Source organism: Melanostigma gelatinosum (assembly GCF_949748355.1).
Source record: "Melanostigma gelatinosum genome assembly, chromosome: 10".
In the NCBI taxonomy this organism is placed as follows: domain Eukaryota; kingdom Metazoa; phylum Chordata; class Actinopteri; order Perciformes; family Zoarcidae; genus Melanostigma; species Melanostigma gelatinosum.
This window is the reverse complement of record NC_136643.1, coordinates 27,023,443-27,047,077: the sequence shown is the minus strand read 5'-3', so window position 1 is coordinate 27,047,077 and position 23,635 is coordinate 27,023,443. Positions and strand designations below refer to the sequence as shown.

The following is a 23,635-nucleotide window of genomic DNA, read 5'->3' as shown; positions in this document are numbered from 1 at the left end:
AAAACTACTTCAAAGAGATGTAAAACTACCTCAAAGGAGATGTAAAACTACTTCAAATATATGTAAAACTACCTCAAATGAGATGTAAAACTACTTCAAATAGATGTAAAACTATGTCAAAGACATGTAAAACTACCTCAAAGGAGATGTAAAACTACTTCAAATAGATGTAAAACTATGTCAAAGACATGTAAAACTACCTCAAAGACATGTACAACTACCTCAAAGAGATGTAAAACTACCTCAAAGAGATGTAAAACAACCTTAAAGAGATGTAAAACTACCTCAAAGAGATGTAAAACTACTTCAAAGAGATGTAAAACTACCTCAAAGGAGATGTAAAACTACTTCAAAGAGATGTAAAACTACCTCAAAGGAGATGTAAAACTACTTCAAATATATGTAAAACTACCTCAAAGAGATGTAAAACTACTTCAAAGAGATGTAAAACAACCTCAAAGAGATGTAAAACTACCTCAAAGGAGATGTAAAACTACCTCAAAGGAGATGTAAAACTACTTCAAATAGATGTAAAACTATGTCAAAGACATGTAAAACTACCTCAAAGGAGATGTAAAACGACTTCAAATAGATGTAAAAATATGTCAAAGACATGTAAAACTACCTCAAAGAGATGTAAAACTACCTCAAAGAGATGTAAAACAACCTCAAAGAGATGTAAAACTGCCTCAAAGAGATATAAAACAACCTCAAAGACATGTAAAACAACCTCAAAGAGATTTAAACTACATCAAAGAGATGTAAAACTACTTCAAAGAGATGTAAAACAACCTCAAAGGAGATGTAAAACGACCTCAAAGAGATGTAAAACTGCCTCAAAGAGATGTAAAACAACCTCAAAGAGATGTAAAACTACGTCAAAGAGATGTAAAACGACTTCAAAGAGATGTAAAACTACCTCAAGGAGATGTAAAACTACCTCAAAGAGATGTAAAACTACTTCAAAGAGATGTAAAACAACCTCAAAGAGATGTAAAACAACCTCAAAGAGATGTAAAACTACCTCAAAGGAGATGTAAAACTACTTCAAATAGATGTAAAACTACGTCAAAGACATGTAAAACTACCTCAAAGACATGTAAAACTACCTCAAAGAGATGTAAAACTACCTCAAAGAGATGTAAACCAACCTCAAAGAGATGTAAAACTACCTCAAAGAGATGTAAAACTACCTCAAAGAGATGTAAAACTACCTCAAAGAGATGTAAAACTACCTCAAAGAGATGTAAAACTACCTCAAAGAGATGTAAACCAACCTCAAAGAGATGTAAAACTACCTCAAAGAGATGTAAACCAACCTCAAAGAGATGTAAAACTACCTCAAAGAGATGTAAAACTACTTCAAAGAGATGTAAAACAACCTCAAAGAGATGTAAAACTACTTCAAAGAGATGTAAAACAACCTCAAAGAGATGTAAAACTACTTCAAAGAGATGTAAAACAACCTCAAAGACACTTAAAACCACAACAAAGAGATGTAAAAGAGATCCTTCTCCTTCGTCTCCCTCTCCTTCTTCTTCTGCTAGTTGAATCAGTTGTAACTCTTTGGTTCCCCCAAAAGGATCCTAAAGTTTGAAGTACCTGGCTGTGAATTGATCATCTGATTACTGTTACATGTGGTAATGAGAGTGAGCTGATGAGACGTCCTCTCCTGTCCCTCCAGCTGAGACAGCGCCCCCTAACTTCCTCCAGAGGCTGCAGAGCTCCACGGTGAGACAAGGCAGCCGGGTGAAGCTGGACGTTCGAGTCTCCGGCATCCCGCCGCCCGCCGTGAAGTTCTACCGAGAGGGAGCCGAGATCCAGAGCTCGGCCGACTTCAGGATTCTCCAGGAGGGAGAGCTGTACAGTCTGCTGATCGCAGAGGCTTTCCCCGAAGATTCTGGGACATATTCTGTGACCGCCTCCAACAGCAGTGGACGAGCCACCTCCACCTGTGAGCTGCTGGTTCAGGGTGAGGCCTTCAGAGACCAGTTTAAGATCCCTTTGATGTGTTTATACGGGACGTAGATCAACTTCTTCTCCTTCTCCTCCTCCTCCTTCTTCTCCTCCTTCTCCTTCTTCTCCTCCTCCTTCCACCACCACCCAGGTGATCCCGTGGATATGTCAGGTGTAACCTACAGGTGTGTTTGTGCTGCAGGTGAGGAAGCCGTACCGATGAAGAAAACCAAGACTATTGTGTCCTCCACCCAGATGTCCTCGTCTCAGACCGGAGTCCAGAGGGTGAGACACATCTGTCCTCTGTTTTGGGGCGAGATTTTAAATGAGACATGAAGAATAAAAATGGTTGACGATATAAAAGCAGTGGGGGCCCGTGCTGGGCCTTCTGTGCTGCTGAGCTACGGTTACGTGTTGCTATGGTGTAACATCACGTGTTCGTATTAACGCGGCTTATGAACCGAACAATACGTTTGAATAATACTCGTGCGTTTGGAAAATGCAGAAGCTTAAATTGCGGGAAATATAATGTTTTCGTTGGACTGAGCTCACGTAGCAGACAACGTGCTGTGACCTCTGAACCTGGAACAATGACAAACAACAGCTGAGTGTGTTCAGGGAGGCTAAGCTAACTAGCTTAGCGGGCAAACAACAGCAGTTAGCTGTTCCCTACTGATTCAAACAGAGAATCAAATGTCCAAAATAACCCCGCGATGACGGGATGCTTCATCATTAACGGACAAGTCAGAACCAATGTAACTAACACAACGACAAGAACCAGTCACATATATTTATATGACAACATAAGATGTCAAGCATGACAAATCAACCCAGCAGCCCAGCAGCGCTAGAGCACGAGCCATTCATACTATTCATAAAAACAACACCATAGACACATGAACACAGTAGTACCGCTAAAGCAGTTCACTGACCACAGCTGCTGTTCACTTGAAGACAAAGTCCATCCTCCTTTCTTTGGTAACACAGAGTTTAGTACCGCGGGTCAGTTCCAGCCAGAGTCCTCCTGTGAACGTGTTGGTTGAGTTGTAGATCCACTCGGGTCTCTCCAAAAGTTTTCAAAAGCACCGTAGCTTGTGAGCGTCCTGCCGTGCTATGGTGTTGTGTAGCTGCCTTGGTTAGCCACCTCAGGTTAGCGTAGCACAGCTCCAAACACCAAGAGCTCAGTCGCAAATGAAATGCATTCTCAGCCATAACATGTGCAACGCTTGTCCGCCGCTGTCAGCCAGAAACACCGTTCATACAAATGCTTTTCCTGCTGGTCAGGCTGCTAGCTGTGGGGTTGGCCGACCCTTTGATACGGTGTCCAGCTTTACTGGAAATGTCCTCCAGAAATCTGTTTCTCCTCCTTATTCAGCCATTGAGTGTTAAACACACAGCAGGTAAAATAAACAAGAATCTACAGCAAGCAAAACACTAACAATGTGATACTTCTCTAACATGTTTCAACCTGAACTCTTACTAAACACTAACATCTGCTAGCTAGCTTTCTGTTTGACAAAAGTCACGCTGGCCCACTGACCAATCACGCCGCACGTTATTGCTGAGCTGCACGTTAATGCTGACGTACTTAGAGGCTACCTGGGCATCTCTGACACGTCAAAGAATACGCCCAACATGTCAAACTAAAGATCTGATTGGTTGAACACTATGACAATCAACAATATCGTCCCCATTCACTTAAAGTGCACATGGATTCACTTGTGAGTCTGCAGGCCTCGGGCCTCTGTTCTACCTAGAGACACAGAGGTGAGATCTGATTGGATAAAAGCTCTACTTAAAACAAGCTGCACTGGAAGCAGAGCAACTGAGGAAGACAGCAGCTGTGCAATGAGAACATAAGATAATGGGAAAAATATTATAATACATGTACTGTATTTAAGAACAATTATTAGATTATAAAATAGATATAACTTTGTGACTCTGTTTAGGCCAGCAGAGAAGGCTTAGCTAGCCCTGATTGTTTAAAGTAGGATTAATAAGAGAAGAACCTCCGTCTGTCGCTTTCAGAAGGTGGAGTCCAGCTTCCAGGCCTCCGCCATGATGGAGATGCATGTGGAAGGAGGAATGATGATGACTCAGCATATCGCTCACAAAACCCCCCCGAGGGTTCCCCCAAAGCCCGCCTCCAAGTCCCCCTCGTCCTTCGTTTCCAAAGTCACGGGAGGACGCCAGCAGTCTCCTTCACCTGTCCGTCACGTGAAGGGGCCGACGCCCACACCTGTCAGGTATGACCTCTGAGAGCTAGTAACATTAGCAGCGCCGCTAACGGCTAACCAATCAGAGGAGAGCTAGTAACGTTAGCAGCACCGCTAACGGCTAACCAACAGAGGTTCACTTCAGCTACACTATGATGCCTTCAGGCTCTGCTCAGTGAACATGAGTACTGGCTGAAGGTGCATTATAACGTTATCATGATGTGTTCACATGTCGTCTGTAAAATGTAGTTTTGGTGATGAACTAGAATAAATCCAGTAGTTTGAAGGAGATGTTTTCACGTTAATATAAAATAGATATTAGAGATGAATTATGATGTTTAACTTCTAACACGAGCTCTAAGCTCATCATTATACAGCATGAATAATGACTATAAAAATACAATATTTTATTTCATTATCATTTGAATTGTGTGTTTCTATGAAGAACTAAAACATTATGAATTACTATAACAAAGTAAAAATATAACATTTTGTATTTTCGATGGTTTACTGTCTTCAGGTTGAAATGATTTTTGGACGGTGGTAAAAAATAAAAAATCTGCATCCTTGTAGACCAGCTGCTATAATCACACAACATAATCAACCTGTATCTACCAACATATATATATGAATTCTAAAGTAGTGTGTTGTGCACTTTTATTTTAAAGTGCTGCTCTATGAACTAAAGGTCAATAACATTTGGTTTAAACACATCAGGATGTTGTTAGCAGCAGTATTCCCGTTACACAGCAGCAGTTATAACACAGTTATAATGATTCTGATCATAGATATTCAGCCGGTGTTCACAACTTTATCTTCATGTGTTGAAGAGATGATATTTAAATATACTTCTTGAAAACTGCAAACCTATCTACGTTATGTTGTTATGGTTGTTAGATTCTCAGTGGTGATAATAAATAATGCTTAGTATACATATTACAAACAAAACACTTTAACAACTCTAAAACAATCATTTAAATGAATCATTTATTTTTGACTTTTTTGTGGTATTGTGGTCAGACACATAATAACGCTGATTACCGTAATATGTGTGGTATTTGTTATAAATGTACGTTGGTACATAGAGGGTGATAAGAAGCTGTACCTGGAGGGCCTTAGGACCCAGGGGAATGTAGGGGAAGCATGGAACCTGCAGTCTGTACCATGGCAGTGACCTGCAGGAGGAAGTTCTGCTCATACAGAGCTGAGTGAAGAGCAGTTTGTTCTCTCGTGCTTATATGTTCATTAAAAACACACAATATGTGTTTTGATATTATCACATTTGATTCGGTAACGAGACGATCACGTGTGTGTGTGTGTGTGTGTGAGACAGGAGGGGCCGACGGTTCCGGCCGGGCGTGTCACCCGTTGGGGGGGGGGGGGGGGGATCTCTTTCTGACCCTCATTGTGTCTCGTGTGCTCTACAGACCTGTCTCACCCGCCAGCAGACTGTCTGTCTCTCCCATCAGACCAGTGAAGTCTCCCATCATCACCAGGAAACTGGTGAGTTCATCAAGAGTTCAGGTAGCAGCCGCCTCTTCCTCCTCCTCGTCCTCCTCCTCTAACACTCAGACCTCCTCCTGCAGCGCTCCTCCTCTGCTGAGGTCCTTCCTCCATGGAAGCAGGCGGGCTTCGTGTCAGAGGCCAGTTACACCAGCATGACCAGCATGAGCAGCTCCACTCAGCTCCACATGGAGAAGCACTGGGAGCAGCAGGTCAGCGCCACCAGAGAGGTGAGGGGGGTGGAGCCTGATGGAGGGGTTACCTCATGACATGTCTTGATGACTTGATGGACTCATGACTTGATGACTTGATACTTGATGACCTCATGAGTTGATGCTTGATGACCTCATGACTTGATGACCTCATGACTTGATGACCTCATGACTTGATGAACTCATGACTTGATGGACTCATGACTTGATGACTTGATACTTGATGACCTCATGACTGGATGACCTCATGACTTGATGAACTCATGACTTGATGACCTCATGACTTGATGAACTCATGACTTGATGACCTCATGACTGGATGACCTCATGACTTGATGAACTCATGACTTGATGACCTCATGACTTGATGACCTCATGACTTGATGAACTCATGACTTGATGACCTCATGACTTGATGCTTGATGACCTCATGACTTGATGACCTCATGACTTGATGAACTCATGACTTGATGACCTCATGACTTGATGACCTCATGACTTGATGAACTCATGACTTGATACTTGATGAACTCATGACTTGATGACCTCATGACTTGATGAACTCATGACTTGATGAACTCATGACTTGATACTTGATGAACTCATGACTTGATGACCTCATGACTTGATGACCTCATGACTTGATGAACTCATGACTTGATACTTGATGAACTCTCGACTTGATGAACTCATGACTTGATGAGTTGATACTTGATGACTTCATAACCTCATGACTGGATGACCTCATGACTTGATGACCTCATGACTGGATGACCTCACAGATGATTGTTTATTATAATGTATTAAACCCTTCTTCCAGTCCTTTGTGGGCGTGTCTGTCTCCAGACCTCCTGTCATGGGGGTCCTGAGCTCTGTGGTCTTGTGTCTCCAGGCTGAGGGAGGGGTGAAAGCCGAGGCGGTGGCCTTAGTGGTGGCCGCCGTCGACCTGGCTCGGGTCCGCCGGCCCGTGCAGGCTGATGAGGAAGAGGAGGAGGAGGAGGAAACTGTAGAGATGAAGATGAAGGAAGAGAAAAGCGTTGTAGAGTTGAAAACACTTCCTGCTGAACCTCCTCTGGTCGTCGTGGCCTCAGACCAGCTCAGGGTCCAGGTCTCTCAGGTTGGGAGGACTTGATATCAGACATGACGTCTAAAGAAATAAGAGTCTGACTTCTGTTAACCGCTGCATGAACTCTGTTGGTCACTTTAGATTCAGGGATCAACAGAATCCTCGTCTCCAGTTCCACATTTCACCGTTTCTAAAGTTTCTGTCCCCAAACATGAGCCGAGCCTCGAGGTAAGAAGAGAGGAGGAGCAGAACCTCCACCTCCTCATTCCACCTTTAACCCTCACGCCTTCACCGTGTTCTGTGCTGTGATCCACTTCTTCCTTACATCATCACCTTGTCTAATATATAGTTTATTATAGTTTGTTTTCACCCGATTCACATTTAATGGACACGGTTATGATAAAAAACGTCTTCTCTTCGGCTTCGTAAACAAATGTTTTTTATATCAACTTCTTTTTCTTCTTCTCTTTCTTCTTCTTCTTCTTCGTCTTCTTCTCTTTCTTCTTCTTCTTCTTCTTCTCCGTGTCACGTGTCGTAGTGTCCCTGAGCAACACACTGAACCCCTAGCGGCTCCCCGGGCGCCTGTCATAGGCAGCCTACTGCTCCCTGTATACAGGGATGGGTCACATGCAGAGACAAATCTCCCCTTACCGGGATAAATGTAGTATAATCAAATTTTAAAATTATTAAAAAATAATAATAAACTTCTTGTTCTTCTTGACCTCTGTGCCGGTCCTCAGCTGGACTTCTTCTCTTCTAGTTATTGTTCATATTATTCTTCTTCTCTTTCTAGTTATTTTTCATCTTCTTCTTCTTCTCTGAACTTGAGAGTCCTTTTTTAGTGAAGTCGGTTAACGTGCTTCTCGTTGGTCAGGTTTCCATCGCCGGCTCTGCTATCGCCGCTCTGCAGAAGGAGTTGTCCTCGTCCTCTCACAGAAAGATCATCAAGCCTGTCAAGTCTCCCAGTCCGTCTCGCAGGGCGGTGGCGGTGGAGAAGCCCCTCCCACCGCCATTCAGACAAGTCCGATATCAGTCTGAGTCCCGGGTGGTGAGCGCAATGAGTGAGGAGGAGTTTGAGGACTGGGAGCCTCAGGTTGGTCCTCCTTACCTTCACCTTCCTTCTTAAATTAACCCTGTGTGGACCGTCACCTGCGTTCAACCCTCTTCACCAAACACACGCTGCCCTTCATCATCCGCCTCATGACGAATCCTCCTCATCCTCTTCCTGTCTCCATCCCTCTGTCCCCTCAGCAGGGTTTTTATCTGTCCTAACGGCTTCACCCCCCTCCATCCTCACAGAACTCCCCCGCTGATAAGCTCCTCCTCTTTTTCTGACTTTGACTCCTGTTGTTGTTTTTGTCTTCAGGAGGCAGCTGCTGTTCCCTCCAGAGCGCAGGAGCCCGTTGTTCCTCCCACTCTTATTGCTGTGAGTACTTCCTGTTTCTTTCCTTTCAAAAGAAAGTAACCACTATAATAAATGAAAGACGTGTAATGAGGTATCTCTTGGCTCTGAGGATGCTGATGGATGTCGGTCAGACATTTGGCTCCGAACAGTTTATGTGTCTGATACTTCGGTTTATGACCGAATACCTTCAGAACTAAAGACGTTCTGAAGGTGTTTAAAGGTGCAAGAGACGCATGAAGTCTTAAGAAGTCTTAGGAAGACGCATGAAGTCTAAAGAAGTCTAAGGAAGACGGATGAAGTCTTAAGAAGACATAGGAAGACGCATGAAGTGTAAAGAAGTCTTAGGAAGATGCATGAAGTCTAAAGAAATCTTTGGAAGACGGATGAAGTCTGAAGAAGACATAGGAAGACGGATGAAGTCTTAAGAAGACATAGGAAGACGCATGAAGTCTAAAAAAGTCTTAGGAAGACGCATGAAGTCTAAAGAAGTCTAAGGAAGACGGATGAAGTCTTAAGAAGACATAGGAAGACGCATGAAGTGTAAAGAAGTCTTAGGAAGATGCATGAAGTCTAAAGAAATCTTTGGAAGACGGATGAAGTCTTAAGAAGACATAGGAAGACGCATGAAGTGTAAAGAAGTCTTAGGAAGATGCATGAAGTCTAAAGAAATCTTTGGAAGACGGATGAAGTCTTAAGAAGACATAGGAAGACGCATGAAGTGTAAAGAAGTCTTAGGAAGATGCATGAAGTCTAAAGAAATCTTTGGAAGACGGATGAAGTCTGAAGAAGACATAGGAAGACGCATGAAGTCTAAAAAAGTCTTAGGAAGACGCATGAAGTCTAACGAAGTCTTAGGAAGACGGATGAAGTCTTAAGAAGACGCATGAAGTCTTAAGAAGTCTTAGGAAGACGGATGAAGTCTTGAGAAGACATATGAAGACGTATGAGAGCGTATAAAGGTCTCTGATGGTCTGTGTTTCTCTGTTCAGGGCCTGAAGAACGTGACGGTGACGGAGGGCGAGTCGGTGACCCTGGAGTGTCAGATCAGCGGCCACCCAGCTCCGGGCATCCTGTGGTTCAGAGAGGACTACAAGATCGAGACATCCATCGACTTCCAGATCAGCTACGTGAGCGGCTTTGCCCGGCTGGTGATCCGCGAGGCATTCGCCGAAGACAGCGGACGCTTTACCTGCACCGCCACCAGCGAGTCAGGAACCGTCAGCACCTCCTGCTACCTGCTGGTCAAAGGTGACTTTTAGTTTGGACTTTTAACAAGTACATCAAGAGAAACTGATTCATTACTCACTTAGATACAACTTTAATTTTGTTTTTCTCTTATTTTAGTAATTTATGTCAACACAAACAAAAAAATGTTTATTTAATTTTAGTTTTTTTTTGATTGCGCAATTTTAATTTCCATGTGTTCTCACTATAGACGACTGAAAGTCACGTTGACGGAAGTGTATATATATATATATATATATATATATATATTATACTGTATATATATATTATACTGAATTCCCTGTGAGGGTGACAAAAATAAGATGTCCTGACGTGTTCATCAGTGTTATTTACTGCTTTTTTTCGTGTTGGAATAAATGTTAAATATTTAACTGCAAAGTAGTAATGCATGTTTGATACCTTAATTTGTTTGCATTAAATCATACTAGAACATTTTCCACCAACCGCCACTGTATATATATATATAAACTGCATAAAAAATCCAAGATATTCATACTTTAAATAGTTATTTTGAGATTGTTTGCATGTTCCTTTTGTAGCCTTTTAAACAGAAACACTGCATTACCATCAAAGAGTGAAACTGATTCAAATCGATTATTCTGTTGATTTTAGAGATACATTTAAAGTAATGCCTGCGTTAAAAGTCATAAACTGTAGATATTTTCCTCACACAGCTTGTTTTCTCTGTTTAGTGTCGGAGGAGATTCAGAGCAGAGAGGAAACGATGACCGTCACTCAAACCGGAGTCGCTCAGGAGAAAAGGTGAGTAGTGAAAGTCTGACATAATATATATATTTATATATACATATATATAAATGAAACATACGTAATATAAATGTAATATAAATGTAATATACGTAATATAAATGTAACATACGTAATATAAATGAAACATACGTAATATAAATGTAATATAAATGTAATATACGTAATATAAATGTAACATACGTAATATGTATGAAACATACGTAATATGAATGAAACATACGTAATATAAATGAAACATACGTAATATAAATGAAACATACCTAATATAAATGTAACATACGTAATATAAATGAAACATACCTAATATAAATGTAACATACATAATATAAATGTAATATACGTCATATGAATGTAATATATGTAAAATAAATGTAATATACGTAATATAAATGTAATATCTGTAATATAAATGTAATACACGTAATATATATGAAACATACGTAATATAAATGAAACATACCCAATATAAATTAAACATACGTAATATAAATGAAACATACCTAATATAAATGAAACATACGTAATATAAATGTAACATACCTAATATAAATGTAATATAACTAATATAAATGTAATATCCGTAATATAAATGTAATATCTGTAATATAAATGTAATATACGTAATATAAATGTAATATCTATAATATAAATGTAATATACGTAATATAAATGAAACATATGTAATATAAATGAAACATACGTAATATAAATGAAACATACGTAATATCAATGAAACATACGTAATATCAATGAAACATACGTAATATAAATGAAACATACGTAATATAAATGAAACATACGTAATATCAATGAAACATACGTAATATAAATGTAATATACGTAATATAAATGTAATATACGTAATATAAATTAAACATACCTAATATAAATGAAACATACGTAATATAAATGAAACCTACATAATATAAATGTAATATACGTAATATAAATGAAACATACGTAATATCAATGAAACATACATAATATAAATGTAATATACGTAATATAAATGTAATATACGTAATATAAATGAAACATACGTAATATAAATGAAACCTACCTAATATAAATGTAACATACGTAATATAAATATAATATACGTCATATGAATGTAATATATGTAAAATAAATGTAATATACGTAATATAAATGTAATATCTGTAATATAAATGTAATACACGTAATATATATGAAACATACGTAATATAAATGAAACATACGTAATATAAATGAAACATACCCAATATAAATTAAACATACGTAATATAAATGAAACATACCTAATATAAATGAAACATACGTAATATAAATGTAACATACCTAATATAAATGTAATATAACTAATATAAATGTAATATCCGTAATATAAATGTAATATCTGTAATATAAATGTAATATACGTAATATAAATGTAATATCTATAATATAAATGTAATATACGTAATATAAATGAAACATACGTAATATAAATTAAACATACGTAATATAAATGAAACATACGTAATATCAATGAAACATAGGTAATATCAATGAAACATACGTAATATAAATGAAACATACGTAATATAAATGAAACATACGTAATATCAATGAAACATACGTAATATAAATGTAATATACGTAATATAAATGTAATATACGTAATATAAATGAAACATACGTAATATAAATGAAACATACGTAATATAAATGAAACATACGTAATATAAATGAAACCTACATAATATAAATGTAATATACGTAATATAAATGAAACATACGTAATATCAATGAAACATACATAATATAAATGTAATATACGTAATATAAATGTAATATACGTAATATAAATGAAACATACGTAATATAAATGAAACCTACCTAATATAAATGTAACATACGTAATATAAATATAATATACGTCATATGAATGTAATATATGTAAAATAAATGTAATATACGTAATATAAATGTAATATCTGTAATATAAATGTAATGCACGTAATATATATGAAACATACGTAATATAAATGAAACATACGTAATATAAATGAAACATACCTAATATAAATTAAACATACGTAATATAAATGAAACATACCTAATATAAATGTAACTTACGTAATATAAATGTAATATAACTAATATAAATGTAATATCCGTAATATCAATGTAATATCTGTAATATAAATGTAATATACGTAATATAAATGTAATATCTATAATATAAATGTAATATACGTAATATAAATGAAACATACGTAATATAAATGAAACATACGTAATATAAATGTAATATACGTAATATAAATGTAATATACGTAATATAAATGTAATATACGTAATATAAATGTAATATCTGTAATATAAATGAAACATACGTAATATAAATGTAACATACATAATATAAATGTAATATACGTAATATAAATGTAATATACGTAATATAAATGTAATATACGTAATATAAATGTAACATACCTAATATAAATGTAACATACCTAATATAATGTAATATCTGTAATATAAATGAAACATACGTAATATAAATGAAACATATGTAATATAAATGTAACTTACGTAATATAAATGTAACATACGTAATATAAATGAAACATACGTAATATAAATGTAATATACGTAATATAAATGAAACATACGTAATATAAATGAAACATACGTAATATAAATGTAACATACGTAATATAAATGTAATATAGGTAATATAAATGTAATATCTGTAATATAAATGTAATATACGTAATATAAATGAAACATACGTAATATAAATGAAACATACATAATATAAATGTAACATACGTAATATAAAGTAATATACGTAATATAAATGTAATATACGTAATATAAATGAAACATACATAATATAAATGTAATATCTGTAATATAAATGTAATATACGTAATATAAATGTAATATCTATAATATAAATGTAATATACGTAATATAAATTAAACATACGTAATATAAATGAAACATACGTAATAAAAATGTAACATACGTAATATAAATGTAATATACGTAATATAAATGTAATATCTGTAATATAAATGTAATATACGTAATATAAATGAAACATACGTAATATAAATGAAACATACGTAATATAAATGTAACATACGTAATATAAATGTAATATACGTAATATAAATGTAATATCTGTAATATAAATGTAATATACGTAATATAAATGAAACATACGTAATATAAATGAAACATACATAAATAAATGTAACATACGTAATATAAAGTAATATACGTAATATAAATGTAATATACGTAATATAAATGAAACATACATAATATAAATGTAATATCTGTAATATAAATGTAATATACGTAATATAAATGTAATATACGTAATATAAATGTAATATCTGTAATATAAATGTAATATACGTAATATAAATGTAATATACGTAATATAAATGTAACATACGTAATATAAATGTAATATACGTCATATAAATGTAATATACGTAATATAAATGTAATATACGTAATATAAATGTAACATACGTAATATAAATGTAATATACGTCATATAAATGTAATATACGTAATATAAATGAAACATACGTAATACAAATGAAACATACCTAATATAAATGTAACATACCTAATATAAATGTAATATCCGTAATATAAATGTATATCACATACATGTCTCCCTCAGCCTTGTGCTGGAGTTAAAGCAGCAGACGGTGGTGGAGGTGAGTTCAGGAGAGTCCGCCGCTCCGTTCTTCATCAGGAAGCCCAGCGCTCAGAAGCTGGTGGAGGGAGGAGGCGTCTTCATCGAGTGTCAAGTCGGAGGAAACCCCAGACCTCACATCATCTGGAAAAAGAGTGGCGTACCGCTCACCACTGGATACAGGTACCGGTTCAGGTTCACACCCGCCCCCTTTTCTCAAAAACACTAAGTACTTATTCTTCACTGGAGTATTTCCATTTGATGCCACTTCATACTTTTTACTGTACTACATCTCAGAGGTATATATAGTACTTCTATATATACTATATCTATAGTAATTCTAGTTTTCTGTCAGATACTGATCTTTCTCTTTCTGATCTTCTCTGATTTTCATGTTGACGGATCACAATAGATAACTGTTGCTTTTTTATGCCATCAGATACAAAGTCACCTACAAGAAAGAGACTGGAGAATGTAGACTGGAGATCTCCATGACGTTTGCTGACGATGCCGGAGAATACTCCATCTTGGTGAAGAATCCACACGGAGAAGCGTCAGCCTCCGCCAACCTGCTGGAGGAGGGTAACCAACATCCTTTGGTTTCTTTATAAAACCTTTAAAGAAGGCATGTTGGACTGAATGTCTCACAGCGTGACTGCGTCTCTGTTTACAGAGGAATACGAAGCTTACATGAAGCAACATGACGTGACGTACAAAACCGAAGTGACGACGACGACGGTGGTCCAGGACCCGTCTGTGGTCGTGAGTCAATACGAGCTGGAGCAGCGGAGGGTGACGACCCCGATGAGCTTCGTCTCAGAAACAGTAACGACTTTGTTTATTTCACATCAAGAGAAACTGTTTCATTATTCTCGTCAGTTAGATACAACTTTAATTTAGTTTTTGTCTTATTTGAATCATTTCATTGACAACAGAAACAGATTTACAGATTTAATTTCCATGTCTTCTAATCATTGTGAGTGGACTAATTCACTAAAACACTGTTCTCACTACAGTAATGTTGAGAGGAAGATTTAGATGTTTAAAGAGTTTATAGATCAGAGAGACGACTGAAAGTCACGTTAACGTTCGTTTCCCTTGTGTTCGTGGTTTCTTCCAGCTGTTTTGTTGCTGTTTCCTGTTTAATTCTGAGCTGAATTTAGTCCATAAATCTTTCAAATGTTTCCTTTCAAGAATTGTCACATTTTGTCATCGTTTAGTTTTTTTTAAAGTTATTTTTCTTTTCTTTTTTGAGGAGAAATCAACTCTAGTCTCAATAAAAAATCATTTTTATAAACATTATTCAAACTTGCACGAGTCAGCAAATCTTAAGAAATGCAGACCGTTGTGCTTTTAGCTTGTGAGAGCAGTGCTGCTACATCATCTGTAAATGTATAAACTGTATGAAAATCCAAGATATTTAAACTTTAAAGCATTTTTTAATGAGCTTGTTTGCGTGTGTTGTAGCCTATTAAACACTACATTACCATCAAACAGTGAAACAGATTCAAAGTCTCAGTTTGGATTTGATGTCAACACCTTACAAACCTTTTTTTTTGCAGGAATTTATGATTTCAGCGTTTGAAGAGAGGATCATCCAGGAGGTGGAGCTCCGCATCATGATGATCTCCTACAGAGAGCTGGTGATCGAGGACGGAGAGCTGACTGTGACGGTGGCGGAGGAGGAGGCGGTGCAGCCGGCCTTCGACACGCCCGTCAAAAACTACAGGATCATGGACGGAATGGGCGTCACTTTCCACTGCAAGATGGGTGGAATTCCTCTGCCAAAGGTACTGAATTTATAATCTTTTTACATGTACAAAGATTAAAATGTAACTTACTCCCGTCCAGAGCAAAGCTGGGAAAAGGTCTGATAGATATTACTGAGGTTTTTACGATGGGGATTTCTTTATATTTAAAGTTTGACTCAGGCAGAAAACTAGCAGCGTTTTAAATTCATACACCTTGTGGCGAATGGGCAAGACCTAATGTATCATATTCATGGTGTGTTATAAACGTTGATGCAGCAGAATAACAGTAGCGTAGAGTTGGCTCTAGGGGTAACTGACTTTGGGGTCTTAAAGCCTCTAATAGATGTCAGTGTAATAAGGTATTTGCATGCAGCGGTTTCTTTCTTTATTAGAGATAGTTTTACCAGAGAAAGCTTGAAAACCCATTTTGAAGTTATATTGGTGGATGCAATGATCTTCTGTCTTCTCCTAGATTGCTTGGTACAAAGACGGCCAGCGTATCAGACCTGGTGGACGTTACCAGATGGAGGTTCTTCAGGACGGACGAGCCAGCCTCCGTCTGCCCGTGGTGCTACCGGAGGATGAGGGCGTATACACCGCCTTCGCCTCCAACATGAAGGGAAACGCCGTCAGCTCTGGGAAGCTCTACGTGGAGCCGTCCGGAGCTGTGACCCCTCAGAGATACACGCCACAGCCAGCGATGCAGAGGATCAGGTGAGGATCACATGTCAGTCTGGAGGCTCCCCGGTGATTAACGATTGACCTCGATACTGACGACTCTGCTGCTTTCTCAGATCCACTTCTCCTCGTTCTCTGAGCCGCTCACCCGGACGTTCTTCCAGTCGTTCTCCCGGACGTTCTCCGGCCCGCCGACTCGACGAGACGGACGAGGCTCAGCTGGAAAGACTGTACAAGCCTGTTTTTGTCCTGAAACCTTCCTCATGTAAATGCTCTGAGGGGCAAACTGCCAGATTCGACCTGAAGATCGTAGGCAGACCGATGCCCGACACATACTGGTTCCACAATGGTGAGTAAAAAACTAGTACTCCCTCATTAAAGTGTTCTTGCATGAGATTTGTTGTCCTCACAATAACCAACATCCGTACATCGCCTCCTCAGGACAACAAGTGGTTAATGACTACACCCACAAGATAGTGGTCAAAGAGGACGGTGTCCAGTCCTTGATCATCGTCCCGGCCTTGCCACAAGACTCTGGAGAGTGGACAGTCGTCGCTCAGAACAGAGCTGGACGGACTTCAGTCTCTGTAACTCTTACTGTTGACGGTATGTCTGTGTGGGATGATCTGTTGAGTATGTCATTGCCATGATCAGACCCTGGTCTTTGGATTGTATTCACCAGACAGCTCTTGCATTCATTAAAACAAAATGTATTCCATTATTAAATTCTGTCTTGCTCGGCATTGTATTTCACTGTCCACAGCTCGAGAAAGCCTGACGCGCCCTCAGTTCATTGAGAAGCTGAAGAACATCACTGTAAAACAGGGCACTCTGGTTGAACTGGCTGTCAAAGCCATTGGAAACCCTCTGCCTGACATCGTCTGGCTGAAAAACAGTGATATTATCACCCCACACAAGCACCCACAAATCAAGTACGTATCTTTAATTCAGTCTATTTCGTAATCCTTTGACACAGGTTTGTAGAACGAGTAGTTTGTGCTTATCAATATATCTGAATTATGCATTTCAGGATTGACGGAACTAAAGGAGAGGCCAAATTCCAGATCCCATCTTCTTCGGGCTCAGACAGCGCCTGGTACACAGCTACAGCCATCAACAAGGCTGGCAGGGACACCACTCGCTGCAGAGTCAACGTTGAGGTTGACTTCACTGCTCCTCACACTGAGAGGAAGCTCATTATCACCAAAGGAACCTACAAAGCCAAGGAGATCGCCCCTCCCGAGTTGGAGCCCCTTCATCTGCGATATGGTCAAGAGCAGTGGGAGGAGGGCGACCTTTACGACAAAGAGAAGCAACAGAAACCACAGTTCAAGAAGAAGCTGACTTCCATCAGAATGAAGCGTTTTGGTCCGGCTCACTTTGAGTGCAGACTGACCCCTATCGGTGACCCCAACATGATGGTGGAGTGGCTGCACGACGGCAAACCCCTGGAAGCTGCTAACAGGTTGCGCATGGTCAGTGAATTTGGCTACTGCAGTCTCGACTATGAATCCGCTTACGCCAGAGACAGCGGCGTCGTCACCTGCAGAGCCACGAACAAGTTCGGAATCGACCAAACCTCGGCCACTCTGATCGTCAAGGACGAGAAAGGTCTTGTTGAGGAGAGTCAGCTCCCTGAAGGCAGGAAGGGATTGCACAGAATGGAAGAGATTGAACGCATGGCTCATGAGGGAGGACCTTCAGGAGTCACCACTGATGACGAATTTGAAAAGACCAAACCTGATATCGTCCTCCTTCCTGAACCAGCCAGAGTGCTCGAAGGCGACATTGCGCGATTCCGCTGCAGAGTGACCGGTTATCCATTACCCAAGGTTAACTGGTACCTGAACGGACAACTGATCCGCAAGAGCAAGAGATACAGACTGCGTTATGATGGTATTTACTACTTGGAGATCGTCGACGTCAAGTCCTACGACTCCGGAGAAGTCAGGCTGGTTGCAGACAATCCTCTCGGCACAACCGAGCACACTGTGAAGCTGGAGATCCAACAGAAAGAGGACTTTAGATCTGTGCTGCGTCGCGCCCCAGAACAGAAGGCCGCAGAGGCTTCAAATGACCCCGGCAGAATCGGATTTGATGTTGTGAAGGTCGACGTACCCGGCGAGTCCGCGCAGGACAGGGAGGTTGTTAAGCTGCGTAAGACACAGAGAGTTGTTCACGAGAAGACCTCAGAGGAGTCAGACGAACTGAAGAGCAAGTTCAAGCGCAGGACCGAGGAAGGTTTCTACGAGTCCATCTCTGCTGTGGAGTTCAAGTCTCGCAGGAGGGACGACTCCTACGAGGATCTGCTGAAGAAGACTAAGGACGATCTGCTTCATCGCTTGAAAGAGAAAGAAGAAGCTGAGAGGAAGCTGATGGAGGAACAAGGCAAACTCACCATCCCCACAATCAAACCAGAGAGGTTCCAGCTCTCCCCCAGCATGGAAGCACCCAGGATCCTGGAACGCATCACAAGCAAGACAGTCACTCCGCTGGATGAGGTTCATTTCCGAGTCAGAGTCGTCGGCAGACCAGAACCGGAGTGCCAGTGGTTCAAGAACGGCATTCTAGTGGAAAAGTCTGACCGCATTTACTGGTACTGGCCTGAAGATCATGTGTGTGAACTGGTGATCAGAGATGTGACAGCAGAGGACTCTGCTAGCATCATGGTCAAAGCCATGAATGTCGCTGGGGAGGCCTCCAGCCACGCCTTCCTGCTTGTGCAAGGTAAAGACATTTTACACCGAATCCATCAGGCAAATTGTCATTGTCTCTGTCCTAATTTATGTCAAAGTCTCACTTCATATTTTTTCATTGCAGCCAAGACAGCAATCAGCTTTATCCAAAACTTAATGGATACCAGTGCAAATGAAAAGGACACCATGGTGACTTTTGAGTGCGAAACCAACGAACCTTTCATCAAAGTCAAATGGCTCAAGAACAACATGGAGATCTTCTCCGGAGACAAATACAGAATGCACTCAGACAGAAAGGTCCACTTCCTGTCTGTGTTGATAATTGAAATGAGGGATGATGCCGAATACTCTTGTGTGATCGTAGACGACGAGAGCATCAGGACGAGTGCGAGGCTCCATGTCGAAGGTAATGTTTCCATCCACAGTTCCCTTTGGTCTTGTTTGGGTAGATTGGTAGATAACGGTTCTTGGTATGGTTCCTTACCCAGGTGCTGCCCTGGAGCTCATCAAACACATGGAGAACATTGAGGTGCCAGAGACTTACTCTGGAGAGTTTGAGGTTGAACTGTCTCGTGAGGACGCTGAGGGCAGCTGGTTCTTCGGAGACAAGGAGCTGTCTCCCAGCAATAAATACATCATGTCCTCCCGCAGAGGAAGACAAACCCTGTCCATCAGGGACGTCAGGAAAGTAGACCAGGGGAAATATACCTTCGTATGTGGAGACCTTAAGACCAGCGCCTCACTGAAGATGAAACGTAAGAAACTTTACAGAGTATAAAGTATGTGGAGCGAAGTGTCTTTGCCCACAGTGATGATGAGTTTGTTATTTGTCTTCTAATGCTATTCTCAGGGTTTCTCAGGACCAATTTATGGATTCTCCGAATACCAGCATACATTACTTTTTAATATAAATTATTAAAATGAATTGCTTGAAATTGCTTTCGAAGTTCTCTAATTGAGGCTTTCTTATCTTAGTGCTTTGAAGGACATGTACATGGTTTATAGTTCTCAATTAAGAGAACATTTAATGAATAATTGAGTTAAAAATTGCCATCCGGCTCCTAATTCCTATTTATTTAGATGAATTTGTGCTTGTTCGCTCTGCCCCCGGAAGTCCTGCTTGCAGCGTTGAGCTTGAGAACCGCTTCACACTTGCACTGCACTTCTTTGGGTGTTCAGCAATATGATGTGTGAAGTGCAAGTGTGAAGTCATTGGGATGAACGGTTCTTCAGACAGACATTCCCTCTATTATAGTTGGATGATGCTGCTACAGCGCCATTTATTAGCTGAATGACACCAGTTTGGCATGGTCACTCAAATATCATATCTACACTTGTCCACCGAATGTGGTTGCAATAGCAGATAGTGTTCAGAAGATACACAGCCTAGCCCACAGCATTTGATGGACAGCTATAGAAAACACTGTATGGAACATCAACAATCCGAATAAGTACTTTTCTTGCTTGCTGCAGAGATGTTCTGCACAAAATTTGGTGACGATTCCTCAAAATTTGTAGGAGGAGAAGTGAAAATCCAGATTTTGGCACAATTCAAAATGGCAGAAAATCAATGGCCAAACATTGTTTTTGTAGCACAACCATTTGGCCAAATTGCACCACATTCGTCACGTCCCTGGAATCGAGGTGTGAAGTCAATCAGATGAACGGTTATGGAGATATGTGAAGGACACAGCTCTTTACGGTTTGATGTTGTGATTCAGTCGTTGGTGGCTTCAGTGGGATGTGATAATAATGTTGTTTCTCTACCTTCAGTGCGCCCGGTGACGCTGATGCAGCCCTTAACCGACCTCACGGTCTGCGAGGCTGACATCGCTCAGCTGGAGGTGAAGTTCTCCCAGGAGAACATTGAGGGAACCTGGATGAAGAACGGCCAGGCCATCTCGGCCTCGGACCGCGTCCACATTGTAATCGACAAACAGGTCCACAAGCTGCTGGTGGAGAACGTCACCAGAGACGATGCTGCTTCCTACTCTTTCGTGGTTCCTGCCCAAGACATTTCCACCTCGGGCAAACTCAGTGTTCAAAGTAAGAGTCAGAATCAGGACCAGATCTAAGTGATACTCAACTTTAATGATCACTAGAACACATTGAACCCATTCTTTCTTGTCTTTCCTTACAGCCATTGAAATTGTGGCGCCACTTAAGGATGTGTCCTCCATGGAAGGCACCAAGGCTGTTCTAGAGGCCAAGATCTCGGCTCAGGACGTCAGCTCGGTCAAATGGTACCACAACGACAAATTACTGATGCCTAGCGACAGAATCCAGATGGTCGCAAAGGGAGCCAAGCAGCGTATGGTCTTCACCCGGACCTTCGCTTCTGATGAAGGACAATACAAACTGGTGGTCGGAAAGGTCGACACCAGCTGCAGCCTGACTGTGGAAAGTAAGAAAGGTTTCATTTTCCCATGATCCTGTTTTCAGGTCCCAGTTCCAGTCCCATGCTCTAACCAAAGTTGTTGTTTTTACAGAGGTACACATTGTGAAGCACATGGAGGACAAAGTGTGCTCAGAGTCCCAGAACGTCACCTTTAACGTAGAAGTGTCCCACCCGGGTATCGACCCGGTCTGGACTTTCAGGAACCAGCAGCTCAAACCTGGAGCCAAATACAAGATGGAGACCAAGGGCAAGGCTCACTCTCTGATGGTCATTGACACCATGAAGGACGAGGAGGGCCAGTACACGTTCCACGCTGGTGAAAAGATGTCCAGTGCCAAGCTCACTGTCTCCGGTACGACGACATTTGCACAATCATTCATGAACAAGACGTTTGATAAACGTGTTTACAGACACTGTCCTAAAAACAAGGTTTCAAGTTTGACTTTGGCAGCAGCTTTTGTGTCCTTCATGGTCAGATCCTGATCAAGGAAGTGACACTGAACCTCTAGAACAGTTCCCTTACAATTCATTGTCATTCTTATGAACCTTTAATGTAGCTGCTTTTATAGACTGACGCTCACATCCGGTTCTTTGTGCCGCCACCAGGTGGAGCCATCACTCGGCCCCTGCAGGACGTGACGGTGGCCGAGTCTCAGACGGCCGTGCTGGAGTGTGAAGTCGCCAACGCCAACACTGAGGGCAAGTGGCTGAAGGACGGCCGGCACGTGGACTTCAACGAGAACGTGGTGAGCGAGGTTGACAGGGCCGTCAGACGCCTCGTCATCGTCATCACCAGACCGCAGGATGTCGGAGAGTACACCTTCCAGGTGGCCAACTCCAAGACCACCGCCACCCTCAGGGTGGAGGGTACGTAGAGTCTACGTTATCATCATAAGTATGTGGTGCTATTTCAAGATGGACTACAATTACAAGATGGGAGATCTGAAAGCTGTGAAGATAGAAGCTGGTGGAAGACAATAGAATGAGTGACAGGTAGACAGGCAGGTAGAACGGTAGGTAGACAGGTAGAGAGGTAGGTAGGTAGACAGGCAGGTAGAGAGGTAGGTAGGTAGACAGGCAGGTGGACAGACAGGCAGGTAGGTAGACAGGTAGACAAGCAGGTGGACAGTTCGTCCTATGTAGACGTCTCGTTCTTCACACCCCTTCCCCCCTGAACGTCCTCACAGTCTGGCGGGTTAAAACCAAACCACAGAGCTTCTCTTTACGCAGAACAAACATCATGTGAATACTGAGTTCTGTGTTTCCGTCTCCAGCGGTGAAGATGAAGAAGACTCTGAGGAACCAGACGGTGACGGAGACGCAGGAGGCCGTGTTCACGCTGGAGCTCACCCACCTGGACGTGAAGGGCTCCCAGTGGATCAAGAACGGCGTGGAGCTGCAGAACAGCCACAAGTACGAGATCACCTCCGACGGCACGGTGCAGACACTGAAGGTCAAGAGCTGCAACACGCAGGACGAGTCCGTCTATTCCTTCAAACTGGGAAAACTCTCGGCCAACGCCAGACTCAACGTTGAGAGTGAGTCTCTGATCTGAACCCGTGATCCAGGACCATCCAGAACTCCGTCCAGCAGAGCCATCGAGGATCTAAACCGTCTCTGTTTTTTGTGTTTTTACAGCCATCAAAATCGTCAAGAAGATAAAGGACGTGTCGTCGCTGTTGGACACCACCGCCTCCTTCGAGATGAGCCTGTCACATGACAACATCCCCGTCAGGTGGATGTTTAAAGGGGCGGAGCTTAAGCCCAGCGACAGGTGTAAGATTCTGTCGGAGCGGAAAGCTCACAAACTGATCCTGCAGAACATCGACAGCAGCAGCGCCGGAGAGTACAGCGCCGTGGTGGGACACCTGCAGAGCAGCGCCACGCTCACCGTGGAGGGTACGGCACATTTTATTATTGTAATAATAATTATTATTATTGTGATTCATGAGGGAACGGTTACAATGATGTGACCTTTTTGTTTATTTTAAAAAATGACCAAAAGTCTGCATGAATCATTTACTTTCTAAAATGAATGAGTGACATGTAGACA

The 23,635-nt window shown here is 40.6% G+C and overlaps 1 protein-coding gene across 1 annotated transcript in view; it reads left to right on the top strand.

Moving 5' to 3' along the window:
- ttn.2 (titin, tandem duplicate 2) overlaps positions 1–23,635 on the top strand; it is a 223,407-nt gene that overhangs the window by 5,261 nt on the left and 194,511 nt on the right. The window contains exons 4-31 of the mRNA XM_079277290.1: positions 1,685–1,972; positions 2,159–2,241; positions 3,985–4,202; positions 5,600–5,675; positions 5,759–5,905; positions 6,780–7,004; positions 7,095–7,181; positions 7,828–8,046; positions 8,320–8,379; positions 9,348–9,606; positions 10,296–10,365; positions 14,045–14,242; positions 14,499–14,641; positions 14,733–14,884; positions 15,622–15,849; positions 16,283–16,524; positions 16,605–16,837; positions 16,930–17,094; positions 17,252–17,420; positions 17,519–19,215; positions 19,309–19,590; positions 19,673–19,939; positions 20,958–21,230; positions 21,325–21,588; positions 21,674–21,934; positions 22,189–22,449; positions 22,857–23,120; positions 23,221–23,481. Of these exons, the coding sequence (XP_079133416.1) occupies positions 1,685–1,972; positions 2,159–2,241; positions 3,985–4,202; positions 5,600–5,675; positions 5,759–5,905; positions 6,780–7,004; positions 7,095–7,181; positions 7,828–8,046; positions 8,320–8,379; positions 9,348–9,606; positions 10,296–10,365; positions 14,045–14,242; positions 14,499–14,641; positions 14,733–14,884; positions 15,622–15,849; positions 16,283–16,524; positions 16,605–16,837; positions 16,930–17,094; positions 17,252–17,420; positions 17,519–19,215; positions 19,309–19,590; positions 19,673–19,939; positions 20,958–21,230; positions 21,325–21,588; positions 21,674–21,934; positions 22,189–22,449; positions 22,857–23,120; positions 23,221–23,481 (7,092 nt within the window). The remainder of the gene's footprint in view (positions 1–1,684; positions 1,973–2,158; positions 2,242–3,984; positions 4,203–5,599; positions 5,676–5,758; positions 5,906–6,779; positions 7,005–7,094; positions 7,182–7,827; positions 8,047–8,319; positions 8,380–9,347; positions 9,607–10,295; positions 10,366–14,044; positions 14,243–14,498; positions 14,642–14,732; positions 14,885–15,621; positions 15,850–16,282; positions 16,525–16,604; positions 16,838–16,929; positions 17,095–17,251; positions 17,421–17,518; positions 19,216–19,308; positions 19,591–19,672; positions 19,940–20,957; positions 21,231–21,324; positions 21,589–21,673; positions 21,935–22,188; positions 22,450–22,856; positions 23,121–23,220; positions 23,482–23,635) is intronic.